Raw genomic sequence first — 14,141 nt, 5'->3', positions numbered from 1 at the left:
AAAGCCCAACCTCTTTTTCTGTACAGGGTAGGGAAGGAAAGAACTTCTGTCAAGTTGTTATTGTTATCTGGGCTCCCCCCCCCCCCCCATTGGGGAGAGGGCTTTAAATTTGCATCTTGTATAACACTTCAGTCAATTTTACCAAATGTAACAGGTTTTTCAAATACATTTTGGGGAAGAGTTGAGGGGGGTGTAGTCTCTTTTTACATGATTCTGTTCTATGCAATCTGCCACTCTGAAATCTACAGGGGATTTATTTTTACATTTTTGGATCTCTGGAACATTCAGAAAATGATTAAACACATCATCAAGCACAAACTCCAAAGTAGTCTCATTTTAATGCTCTGCGAACACTTTATTACACAAAGTACATTCAGTTTCTGAAAATAGTGTTCTAAACAGTGTAACCATCTAAAAATAAGACATCCCAATAACACCAAAACAAAAAAAGAAAAAATTAAATAGTTTTTTTATCTTTTTTCTCTTTTAATTATTTTTGGACACAATATCATATTGTGAATTTAAAAAAATAGAAGAAATTTAGCAGCTTTGCATTTATGTGGCACACATCTTTGTACTGCAAATAGTCGTGACTTTAAAGGCATGAAAATAATATATATATATTTATTTATATATGTTGGCAATTAAAGTGCTATTGGAAAAGCAGAGGAATGCCATCAAACAATGAAAAAAAAAAAAAAAAGAGGTTGTAATAAAACTAAAACTTGAATTACGTATTATTTCTACACTTTCTATAGTGATAACGAAATTGCTCTGAATGTTCACATAAAGACTACAACAGCACTTAGAAGGGAAAGGAAAAAAAAACATGACACTTGTACTGCCCACAGAGACTAGTACAGTTACAATTAAATACACAATCTTAAACGTGCTAGAGGGCAAAGGACTGAGTGGAAGTAGTTGTTTTTTTTTTCAGGAAGAGGATGCTGCTGCTGCTGCTGGGATCGGGGGCGCGGAGTATTCTTCTTCTGAATCGGAGCCATCGTCATCATCCTTCTCTTGGTCACTTCCTTCTGTACTAAGTCTGTCAAAGCCTTTCCGACTGTACCCTTTGTGACTTGCAAAAAAGGTTCCTAGATTAAGGCCGCCAGTCCCTTTACCTAAAATAAATCAGAACAATGAATTCGAGGTTCACATGTAAATCATTACTACAGTGTTCCTACGTATTCAACAAATTGATTTAATTGTCTAGAAGTCCTAATTTCTTAAAGTACATGTAAATCCCGACAATGAACGTCTCCTATCTGCTCCCATTTAGTCATTTAAATATAACAATAAAAAGGTTTTACTATATTTCTTTAATAAGTGCACAAAATACATGTTGATCCTGACAGAAAACGAGTGCTGTCTTGGGTCTCGTGCACTCTGCAGTTCTTAGCCATGCCCAGGTTACCTGTGAACTGCAGAAAAACTCTATGTTATGAAGACAAGGAAAGGGGGATGTGTTCTGCAGCCCTAACACTCTTTCTGTTTCAGAGACCATTCACACTGCCGCGACTTGTCAGGCGACTTGTGTGCCCTCAAGTCGCCCCAAGTCGCTTGTCATAACAAATGCAATGTAAATGAATGAGAGCTGTCTTAATATGCACTACTGAAGTTGCTCCGACTTCAGAAAAGGGTCCTGTACTACTTTGAGGCGACTTGTATCCGAATGGTGCCAATAGACTTCAATGGGAGTCGCCTCCAAGTCGGATCCTTATCTTTTGTCAAGCGATTGTGATTCGACTTTCCAGGAAGGAGGAGGAAAATTAGCCAGGCATTCCCCACATTGCAGCCATGCCTACAGTTCCTATATACCATTATCTCTGCCTGGTCTGTGTGAGTGGCACTGGTGGACACAGATAAGTGGCACTGGTGGACACTGATACGTGGCACTGATACATGGCACTGATACGTGGCACTGGTGGACACTGATACGTGGCACTGATATGTGGCACTGGTGGACACTGATTTGTGGCACTGATGCATGGCACTGATACGTGGCACTGGTGGACACTGATACGTGGCACTGATATGTGGCACTGGTGGACACTGATTTGTGGCACTGATGCATGGCACTGATACGTGGCACTGGTGGACACTGATATGTGGCACTGATACGTGGCATTGATACGTGGCACTGGTGGACACTGATTTGTGGCACTGATGCATGGCACTGGTGGACACTGATACGTGGCACTGGTGGACACTGATACGTGGCACTGATACGTGGCACTGGTGGACACTGATACGTGGCACTGGTGGACACTGATTTGTGGCACTGATACATGGCACTGGTGGACACCGATTCGTGGCACTGGTGGACACATACGTGGCACTGGTGGGCAGTGGCACTGGTGGACACATACGTGGCACTGGTGGGCAGTGGCACTGGTGGACACCGATTTGTGGCACTGGTGGGCAGTGGCACTGGTGGACACATACGTGGCACTGGTGGGCAGTGGCACTGGTGGACACATACGTGGCACTGGTGGGCAGTGGCACTGATAGACACATACGTGGCACTGGTGGGCAGTGGCACTGGTGGACACATACGTGGCACTGGTGGGCAGTGGCACTGGTGGACACATACGTGGCACTGGTGGGCAGTGGCACTGGTGGACACATACGTGGCACTGGTGGGCAGTGGCACTGGTGGACACATACGTGGCACTGGTGGGCAGTGGCACTGGTGGACACTGATACGTGGCACTGGTGGGCAATGAGTAAAAAAAAAAACAGAAAAGGGGAATTAGGTCACAACACATCATATTCTGATTGGCCAAATACAAAGTCTATCATATAAGTTGCTTTAAATAATTCACAAGTCGCGCTAAATGGTCGCGGCAGTGTGAATGCGGTCTAAAGCCCCGTACACACACGCAGATCGTCTTCATACAAACGTCTGCGGACGAAAGATCTGCCGATTGTATGCGTGTTAGTATGGTGCCTCCGACAGATGTCTGCACACAATCTGCGGACAAGAGTCTTTCTTGCAAACATGAAAATTTTTGTCTGCAGACACCAGAACGGACAATTGTTTGCCTGTCAGTACAGAAATCAGCCGACAGACCGCAGATTTGCAAGACTGGGCATGCTCAGAAAATAAAAAACACAGGGAAAGTTAACCATTACATGACATCACTTCTGCAGTCAGCTGAAGTCTGCAGACAAAATTCTTGTGCTGTCCTTGTGCTGTCTTTGCACTTTTCAACAGACACCGACATCCCGGGGAGAAAAGATGAACATTTGTATGACGATGATCTGCGTGTGTGTATGGGGCTTTAGAGTGACAATGTTGCTCTTACACAGAACCAAACATGAAATGACAGAAAACATATTAAGGCTACAGAGCACCCTTTTTCATAAAATAGGGAGGTTTGTTCTGTAATCCATAATGGTAACCGGGGCAAGGCTGATAACATCACGCTGCAGAGAGTGCAAGATAACCAACAGCACTGATTGAAGGAAAAATAAAAAAGGTAAACGATTGCAGCCAGGCCATCAAAATATTGGCGAACTGCAATATATTACATTTTTGTTCTTGGGTTTTAAGTTACCTAAATTTGCAGGTCCTCGAAGCTTTAAATTACTACCAAGATACAGTACAGTATTTTCTTCAACGTTTACTCAACCATTCCGTTCAGACTTTAGAGAAACTAAAGCTAAAAGCAAGGATGTTGATTAGAGGTATCTGGTAGTACTACTACAATGGACTGACTTTCATTGAAAGTCAGTAGATTTCTCCAGTCAGTACAAAAAGGTATGTCTGGATGGTACCTTTACAAGGAGAGCAATGTGGCAGGAATGTGCCAGGGTGAAAGCCTATGTGCAGCTTTCTTCCCGAGGCAATGTGATTATATATATATATATATATATATATATATATATATATATATATATATATATATATACACACACACACACACACACACACACACACACACACACACACACACACACAATTGCCAAAAGTATTGAGACGCCTGCCTTTACACGCACATGAACTTTAATGGCATCCCAGTCTTAGTCTGTAGGGTTCAATATTGAGTTGGCCCACTCTTTGCAGCTATAACACCTTAACTCTTCTTGCAAGGCTGCCCACAATGTTTAGGAGTGGGTCTACTGGAATGTTTGACCATACTTCCAGAAGTGCATTTGTGAGGTCAGGCCCTGATGTAGACAAGAAGACCTGGCTTTCCAGAAGAGTTGAAGTGGTTATAGCTGCAAAGGTTGGGCCAACTTAATATTAAACCCTACGGACTAAGACACACACATTATTTATATATATATATATATATATAATTTTTTCAATGTATTTTTACCTTTTTTTTTCATAAAGCAATACAATGGGGGAGATTTACTCAAACTAGTGCAGCTGTGATCAGCTTCCAGGTTTTATTGTCAAAGCTTAATTGAACAAGCTGAAGTTGAAAGCGGATTGGTTACCATACACAGCTTGCACCAGATTCTGGCTGCTCCAGTTCTAGTAAATCTCCCCCCATATGTTGCAAAATGTAACATCTATACAGTTTAGCGCAGGAAAACCCTGCTAGGCGCAACTGTGAGGTGGACGGTAACGTAATCACATTGGGCTGAGTGGGGCGGAGCTATGGTCGCCATGCATTATTGAGGAGACATGCTGTTTACTTCTAAAATGTAAGATTTCTTTTGGTTTTTAATAAATATTTGTTAAAGTGATCTGCACTATTGGGTCGTCTGCTTGCTTTTCATATGAATTATGTCACACTAAGGAGCTAAAGGTTGAGATTGGTGAGCAGCTGGAGCAGTGTCCGTATACAATTCTAAAGTGCATTCTGACCTTTCTAATCTAGTGAGGTCCATTGAAGCAGGTGAGAGGACACCCAAAGGTGGGGTGAAGGGCATTGAGGTGTTTAAGTGAAGAGTTCTGGTTTCTGGGACTGCACATTCACTGGAAGTTGGAATCTTCTGATGGACTTTTTCTAATTGGATACATTTACTAGATATGGACTATATTTGTTTCATTTGATTTATACTGTTGTTGATTTGCACAATTTTTTTTATTGATTTTCCACAATTTGTATTGATTTTCACATTGTTTACATATATTTTTTTATATGTTGTGTATATATATATATATATATATATATATATATATATATATATGTGTGTCTATTCACATATTTAAGAGATTAGTAGGTATATATTGGTTGATAATTTGTTTGAATGATAGCGCTGCATTATATAGACATTATATTTACTTCTTGCATTTTGCACAGGTGGGTGTATACATTCAAGTGCCAGCTGCTCTCTGCGGTTTACACATTTATATATATATTCATGTGGATAGAATGAACACCACATATTGATTATTATATCATTTTTTTTTTTTTTTTGGTGATGTTTGAACACTAGTGAGGTGTAAAAGATATTATTTGGCAAGCGCAGGAGGTATTCTACACATTAATGTTTTAAAATTTACCATAGCTAAATAAACGTGTATGTACGGTCAAGGCAATATTTTTTTAAAGTTTTGGATAACGTAGTTAAGAGATAAAACCTATATCAAGCTATTTTTGCTGTATGTTTCCTGTAAGGGAAATTTCCCTTCACCTCCTGTCTTGGAGATGCAACAGCAAGTGAGAGCCTTACCTCTTGTTCTGATAATAAGTCTAAAACTAAGGCAGGCCTAAGTTTATGCAATTTTCTTTGTTGCAGGAAAGAAATGCACTTGATTCCCTCATCAATACAATTAGTGTTGATGAGGGAATCCCTCATGCGGAGCTATTGTGTTCTCCCAGCGGTGGGCATTGGGAGCCGTCCCTGCCCGGAGAACACAAAGATTATTGCTAGCTGCTATAGTTGAATGTTTAAAATGTGACATGTTGGTTGTACCCAAGTTGATCAATTGATGGTCAACTTAAGTGGTTCAAATCTTGGCCAGTCCCTGCTGAACCAGCCAAGCTTCCTGACATTCTTGCCCGGCTTTAGGAATTCCCCTTACATTCTGTCCCAGAGATAGCATCCACCAGGACAGGTAGAGGGGGTGAACATGAAACCAAAATAAAAACAAACATTCTATCCAAAACTAAAAAAAAAAAACTGATTACGTAACAAGAAGTGATAAGCAGATGTTCAGACAACTAATGACTAAACTACATAAATAATAGTAGTAATACTGGATGTAGACAATAGCAAATGGAACTGAAGAGTACTTCTAATGAAAAATCAAAAGCAGCAAATAAGGCAAAGCAACAGATATGTTGATGATGATGTTGGTAGATGTAGCATATGTATATAAAAAACACTAAGCACAGATGGGAACAGAGTGCAGTAATTATCGGCTGTCAGTAAAACATTTAATTTCTGCCAAGAGAAGAAAAATAAAAAAAAATTGCCCTAAAGAGTACATCTAAGTCTAAACTGTATTTTAGAAGCAGGCAGCTCCGCTTAGGTGCCTTCAAAGACTGACCTGTCTCTTTGCCCCTTTCATCCCCAGCCGTGCTTTTTCTACTGCAAGATATACATGGATAGGCTCTAAATGCCAAGATCACCACAAGCTATCTGATGTTTGCATTCAGTGAGTTGGCATTGGCTAAAAAAAGCAAATAAAAATAATATTTTCGGCTAGAACCAGACAACTGTAGACAGAAGATAGTCAATGACGCACTCAGTGACTTGTGACTAATCCATGTGTCAGGTGAAAATCACTAGAAAGGCTGCAGGGAAGTAGAGTAAAGTAAAGCATCTGCTGCTTAGGATTGCTAATTTAAACGTATAGTGGTTTATTACACATTTTCCTAGTTTATTATGTCCAGGTCTAAAAATTAAAATTTTAACAATTTTTTTTTCTTTTTCTTGAGTTAGATATACATTAATTATTGAATCCCAAAAAAATAAAGTCTCGTTTTTTTTTTTTTTAGCCAGCAGATGGTGCTCTAATGTGCTTTTGTTAGCAGTGGCATGAATTGTTCCAGGTGTGCCCCTTGTTTAACCACTTCGATACAGTGCACTTTCACCCCCTTCATGCCCAGGCCAATTTTCAGCGTTGTCACACTTTGAATGACAATTGTGCGATCATGCTACACTGTACCCATATAAAAAATTTTATCACACAAATAGAGCTTCCTTTTGGTGGTATTTAATCACCGCTGGGTTTTTTATTCCTTACAAAAAAAAAAAAAAGAAACTTTTGAAAAAAAAAAAGGTTTTCTTATTTTCTGTGAGTTCATTTTGAAAATAGTTTTTCTCCTTCACTGATAGGCTGCACTGATGAGCACTGATGAGTAGGCAGTGGCACTTATGGGCACTGATGAGGTGACACTGATAAGGAGGTACTAATATGCCGCACTGATGGGCACTGATAGGTGGCACTGATGGCATTGATTGGCACTGTTTTTCACTTTTCTGTAATCAGGCACTGATAAGCTGCACTGATGGGTACTGAGTAGTAGTCCCAGAACAATAGCTGCACCGCTCCGCCATCATTTGGGCGGACAGTAAGCAGTTAAAGAACCTAAAGCGGACCTTCAGTAATTTTTTTTTTCATCTTTCTATCTATTAAATCTTCTGTCCTTGTTGTTTTAACTTTGGATAGTAAAACATTTTTTTTTTTCTGCCAGTAAATACAGCCCACTTCCTCTTTCCTGTCTGGTAATTAGCCTAGGCTAATGACATCATGCACAGCTCTCTATCTCTCGTAAAAGTTTGCCAGCAAAGGAGGAGGAGTGAGTCATAAGAGGGCAAATGAGAGCTGCAAACCTGGAGGGGGCTGGGTGAGGTCAGAGATAACAGGAGACTGCAGAGATCCATGAGTATTCATCAAGAGAGGAGAAATGTGCAGGCAAGCAGTGGTGTGGTGTGTGTGTGCGCCTGTATATATGTGTGTGTCTGCGTAAATCCAGGAAGTAAACAGTCAGCAGCTTCAGCTGCCCACAGTTAAAATGGCCGCAGCCAGACTTCGTGGAAGGAGATTCCCACAGCATATTTGGCAAGCAGAGAATAACAGTATATATAAAATAATATGCATAGGGGTTTGTTGGGAAGCTTCAGAATGGCAAAGATGTTTTTATTACAAATTACTGAGGTTTATTTTAGACAAATATGGTCTAAGTTGTCCCTACAAATAACCCATCTTCTTAAAACCCTTTGTCATGTATAACATTTTTATTTTTAAAACCGACTCTATATACTGTACAATAGATCATGACCGAATATATATAAGACAGCTTAAAATCCTATAAAATTAAAAAAAAAAACAGGAATAAACTTGACCCCAAACGACTATTGCTTTCTTTTATTGCTTTAACTTTTGATATTTGAATATTAATTGTTAATATCAATTACTCTGCTGCTTTTAATCAAGGGCCTTTCTACAACCACAGGGCATGAAAATTGCAAATTATGTTATGATTTAACAGCAACAGCATATGGCCAATAATCCTGGCCAAAATATATACACACACACACACACCTAACCTCTATCAGATTTGTATGAAAGTCCTAAGTATGTTGCATTGTTAAAGATTTAGGATGACAGATGACTCAGCAGAGGAAAGTGAAAGGTTAGGGCAATATTTGTAGCAATCTTTATCTCTAATCAGAGTGCATAACATATTACTTTATTGCTTGGCCGCCAGCATTTTTAATAAATCAAGCATCCCAGGGAACTGGTTCTATGTCAATAGTGATGGCATCACAATAAAATACCAGTGATCCCGGCCAAGTGCTAGCCTTTGATGATTTAATGATTTGACATCATTGAACGCAATAATAGCTTGTAAAATTGAGTTTCCCCTTCATTTATTTCAGCAGCATTCCATTGGCTTCAGAGTCTCCAACCCAAGGTTCTCCGGACCAAAGCTCATTTACAATGGTCTCTTACAAACTAGAAAACTGTTCTGCCTTAAGGCTAATCAAAATTTGACCTTTTTTTGGCAACCATGGGTGCCATGTCCTCCAGACTAAAGGGGAGGCATCTTCAAAAAATAAATAAATAAGTAAATATATATATATATATATCAAGGTTTTGGAACAGAATATGCTCAGACAGGATTGGGACAACATTGCTCTCCTAAAATTCCAGCAACCGGTCTTTTCAGTTCTCAGCTGTTTACAGAGTGTTGAAAACAAAAGGGATGTTTCACAGTGGTAAACCTGGATCTGTCCCAACTTTTTGCTAATTGGGGTTGTACTTTTCCATTTTTTTGTTGCCCCGTCCCAATTTTTTTTTAAAGTGTTGTTGTCATTAATGTTAAAATTACCTTATTTTTTTTCTAAATTGGTACATTTTTCTCATTTTAAACATGTGATACGTTTCCTATTGTGAATAAAATATGGGTTTATGTGATGTACAAATCATTGCAGTTTCTTTATGTGGATTTTGCACACCGTTCCAACTTTTTTGGAATTGGGGTTGTAGTAAAGGTGAACTAAGCCTATAAGGAAGTGTATAGAGCACCTTTCTCAACCAGGTTTCTGCAAAACTATAGGGTTCCTCCAGGGGTTCCTTGAGCAATGGGCAAATTCTGCCTCACAAATTAATACCTATTACTCTAATGATATTTTTAGCCATCTGTAAGAGGCATTCTTCCTAGTGACCATAATGCTGTATATCGTGAGCTGTAAACATAGTAATTATTAGCAAGAGTTTCCTGAAATGCTAAAGTTATCTCAGATTTCAGAGGTGGGGGTAATGGCCATTTGTTTGCACTGTTGAATTACTGATGATGGGATGCACTGCACACCTTTATGGCCATTGTGCTCTATGTTAGGCGTCCAGTGTGCCCCTGTGCTTTAAAGGAGTGGTAGGCTTCCTACAGGCTTACCTGCCCTCTATCTATCCATTATTATGCATGTGCTTCCACTGTGGAGGCTCTCGAAAATGTATTGAGTTAGGACTGCAGATAATACTGGGTTGCCGTGAAGGAGCCCTGCAGCTTTCGCATTTATTTGAAAATGTGTGCAAACAAAACCCCTGTTTTTACCGCAAACTGTTATGCAGGATAATTAATTTGTTTGCAGGCTGGTTGGCGAGTTTAGCTGGGAATTTCTGATTTTGCTTGATGTGCTCCTTGCTGCGAAGGCCAGTTATTGGTGGGGGCAGTGGCCATTTGTTTGTACTGTCAAGGGTTGCCTCCCTTATTAAAGCGTTTGTAACCCTAAAAAAAAATATATATATATGTCCTGTTCCTTTAAAGCATGATAAAAAGCCCTGTGCTTTTGCTGAGTAATTTGTCCCTTTGCATAATGTAACATACCTGGCTGATCCTACCTGATCCTGTGTCCCCCTGTCTCTGCTGACCACGATAATCATGACTCCTGATTTATGATACAGTGGTCAGCATACTTGCCTCTATCATCACAATATCTCCTCTCTTTCTCCCTCTCTGCCTGTCAGTTCCAATGCCTGTGTGTGAGAGTGATCTCCTCCTTGCCCCTCCCGTCCTACTGTTCTTCTTTGTCATTGAAATACCTTTTAAAAGTAGCTTGCATCCCCTCTGTTTTATCAGGATCTAAACTACTAGATGTCCGTTTTTTTTAAAACTCTAATCATAAATACCTCATCTTACAGCAGTCACATGACTTTCCTCTGCTGGCCGGCTGATGTCAGAGGGTTATCTCAGCCCCTCCTTCTGCATTCCTTACATGGGGGTGTTCCGTGAAAAAACCATACCCGTGAGAAAACCATACCCTCGTCACTTCCGGTGCACCTACGGAGGGTATGGATTTCTCACAGTAGTGTGTGTAATGTTATACTTGCCGCCGTTACATTAAAACAGCTCCTCTGCAACATGAGTCATCTCCGCTCCTACCCCTGTCACTTCCCTCATCTTGGCTAATAAATATAAAAGCAGATCACGGAGCCGAGATCGCCGTCACTTACATTTCATACACCCGCCGCCGCTTTTATATTTATTAGCTGAGATGAGGGAAGTGTCAGGGATAGGAGAGGAGATGCCCCATGTTGCCGCCGAACTGTTTTAATGTAACCGCCGCAAGTATAACATTACACACACTCCGTAATAATTTCATTCCCTCCGAGCATGCGTACTTGTGAAATTCTCTGCTGTGCAATGACGTATCCGGGGCTCTGAGCATGCGCACTGCTGCGCCGCTCAGCTGTTTCAGACCGGAAGTGACGAGGGTATGGAATTCTAACGAGGTATGGTTTTTTAACGTTACAGGGGGAAACCGAGCAGAGGAATGTCACTGACATCAAGTTATTGCTGTGAGAGAAGTTACTTACAATTAGAATTTTTTTAAAATGGACACAGTGCTATAAATCTTGATTAAACAGAGGGGATGGCAGTGTTTTATCATCCTGACTTTACAACCACTTTAAGAAAGGCTGGAATAGAAAATGTGTTGATAACAGCACAAAGTACTCTAGTCTCAGGAGACTGATGTATGAAAATCTTTATAGCAAATAATATAAATATATATAAACAAAAATAAATAAGATGAAATATGATCAACACAAAAACCAGAGAAAAAGCACTGAGAAACCAGTACACAAGAAAAGATGGCAGACTGACATTTAGACTTGATACTCCTTCAGCTCTACTAATTATCATATCTATATTCTCATAAGGTTATATACATAAGAAATAAGCACTATTTATTTAGCATAGTAATATTAAAAATGTCAAGACTAGCAGAAGCTAGTCCTACTTGGCACCTTTTAAAATATATATATTTAGATTTAGTATTATAAGAGGGCAGACAGGCTATGTACACTTTTTCACGTTTTTGATTTTATCGCAGAAGACGAAAATACATATTCTTTTTTGTCTTTTAAGTACTGTACTTTAAGCTGCAAAATCTAAGAGAGCCAAAATGAAAACGATCAGACAGAATGTGATGAAAGACTGGAGCTTTCCCTTTTCCTCAACCACTACTGTCTGACTTCAACGTGACCCCCCTCCTCTCCACAACCTGCAGCAGTGTCTATGCAGAGACTGATTCTACCAATATATTCCTTACCCTCTTTCATAGCTGGCAGCAAAGCTAGCATGAAACACTTCAAATGATTGACATGCTGGAAGCATTTCCGCCCTAACTATACTGTAAACTTAAAGCAATATTTAACGAGAGCTTTCATATTTTTCCCGACACGATGCCCTTTAAAAAGTCCTAATGTCAATGTTTATGCTTTAGAATTCAGTTTCAAATGGAACAAATAAAATGCAAACCTCTGAGTTTTCCCAGGATCCCTCCAGGTGACGATTCAGATTTGTGCTCTTCACCTAGAAAAAGTACCAAAACATTGGCTGCTCTTAAGCCATTTTTGTATATTGTCATGGCTGTAAAATGGTATGGTGTGTTCACTTTATTTCACTAAGATCTTCAACCAAATGAAAGTACACATGACTCCAATTAACATCTACCATGTAAAAATTGTGAATAGACTTTTCTGTGAATACCTCCATACACTCTGTTCTTCCTCCATCGGATAAAAATTGCGATGGCCACAAGAACCACAACTGGAATCACTAACAAAGTGATGATGAGAACGAAGGAAACGCCAACACTACTATGCTCAACTAGAGTTTGCTTGGCTTGTTCCTGATGCTTCTCCGGGGCTGTTATATTAGCTTTGGGTCGACTTCTCACTCGTGTTTCCAAGATTTCGGTTTCTGAAAATAAGACATGAGAGATTAGGACCACTTAACGCCAGAAAATGTTGGCGCCCAAGCAGGACACTTGACTAGTAACAGTTTAAAACAGTGTAAAGTCCTGGATGGATGCAAGAGTTGATTTAATAAGGCTATGACCCACTCTCACAATGATGTTGCCAGCTTGTTAAGATGAAACAGACTTGAGAATAGTCCAATGTGTACACAAGATGCAACTGTTGAATAAAATCCATCAGTCAGTCATTCTCAACTAGGGTGCCGGTTGAGGTGGTCAGGGGTGCCATGCCATTCTGGTTGAGAATGGCATTCAGATCAGATCAAGTTCCCACTGCTCTGCCGAACTGTAATTCGGCACAGTGGGAGCCTAATCAGGGCAGGCACAAGGAGCAGCTCCGTCAGTGGGCCGTGTCTTGCACCAACCAGGAGGTGGCTCAACCCCACCAACAGTGGCAGAAGAGGCGTCTGAATGAGCGGGTAGTCAGATGGGGATGCTGAATGCATTGTACAATTCAAGCATGGGGGGCAGATTTCACGGCTGCCTGTGCGGGGGAGATCTGCTGAAAGCGGAGGAGATGCTGAGAGAAGTTGGGAAGGAGATCACTGACAGCACCAACACAGATGGCATCAGTGCCCTGCCAGGTGAGACTGACAAGACAAGAGTCCAGAGGTGACTGGCAGGGACAGTGCCCAGAACAGTCTTTTCTGTACAGGCTGCCCTTGCTCTGATAACGAAGTAAAGGTGTCTCCAGGTAAGGTACTTGTGCCAAGGTGTTGCTGGTGACATGACTGTGGCAAAATTTGCTGAGAAGCTGTGTGTTTGTCTACTGACAAGGCCAGATTTATACTTTTGCCCCCCTTACTAAGACAACTGTCTTGTGTTGCTCGTGTGTGTAAGTGTGTTTTAACCCCTTAAATGCAGCATCCCCATGCCACAACTGAATGCAATGCACATGGTTGCAGAGCAGTTGCAATGTGCCATTCATCTGGGTGAATACTTCCTGCTCCAGCCACATCATGGCTCAACTTTGTGGTTTACTGCCCCCCAAACTCACGTGTGAACAAGCCCTTGGTTCCCATCTGTGCAGCTCTATGCTGCATATAGGGCAGCCCATTCCTTTCAATATAATGCCCCACCCACAAAAGCACAGGGAAAAATGTCCGACTATTTTTTAAAATTGTGCCGCACCGAAAACAAATAATGTTTGCCATGCATGGGGGTACCTTTTGGCCCCTTTCAGACAATCAGGTAGGTGCGGCCGCCAGATTCATACAGCAAGAATTGGCGGATTGTTGCTGCTGAAATAACTGGGTTATGCAATCAACCAACCCTCAGCCCATTTAAACTAATAGTGGGCTGATAAAGGCCACTGCTGTTTGCATGTAGCCGCACATGCGGATTTATGCTGCAGCTACCTGACTATATGAAGACGACCAAAATTATTAATGGCAGCCCTACATGTCTGCTAAAGAGCAGCACATTTACCTGTGTGTTGGGAACACGCATTATTTTGCATGCGTTCC

At 40.8% G+C, this 14,141-nt stretch overlaps 1 protein-coding gene across 3 annotated transcripts in view; it reads right to left on the bottom strand.

The window, feature by feature from the left end:
* Window positions 1-319: 319 nt before the first annotated feature.
* Window positions 320-14,141, bottom strand: part of PAM (peptidylglycine alpha-amidating monooxygenase) — a 317,350-nt gene continuing 303,528 nt past the window's right edge. For 2 of the 3 annotated variants that reach the window (XM_082267132.1, XM_082267134.1), the window contains 3 exons: window positions 12,408-12,620; window positions 12,177-12,230; window positions 320-1,121 (listed from right to left, as the gene is read on the bottom strand). In XM_082267132.1, the coding sequence (XP_082123258.1) occupies window positions 934-1,121; window positions 12,177-12,230; window positions 12,408-12,620 (455 nt within the window). In that variant the 3' untranslated portion in view covers window positions 320-933. The remainder of the gene's footprint in view (window positions 1,122-12,176; window positions 12,231-12,407; window positions 12,621-14,141) is intronic. The other variant, XM_082267133.1, reaches the window with a different exon arrangement.

Source organism: Pelophylax lessonae (genome assembly GCF_965119305.1).
Source record: "Pelophylax lessonae genome assembly, chromosome: 1".
NCBI lineage: Eukaryota > Metazoa > Chordata > Amphibia > Anura > Ranidae > Pelophylax > Pelophylax lessonae.
This window is presented reverse-complemented; position numbering and strand designations above follow the sequence as displayed.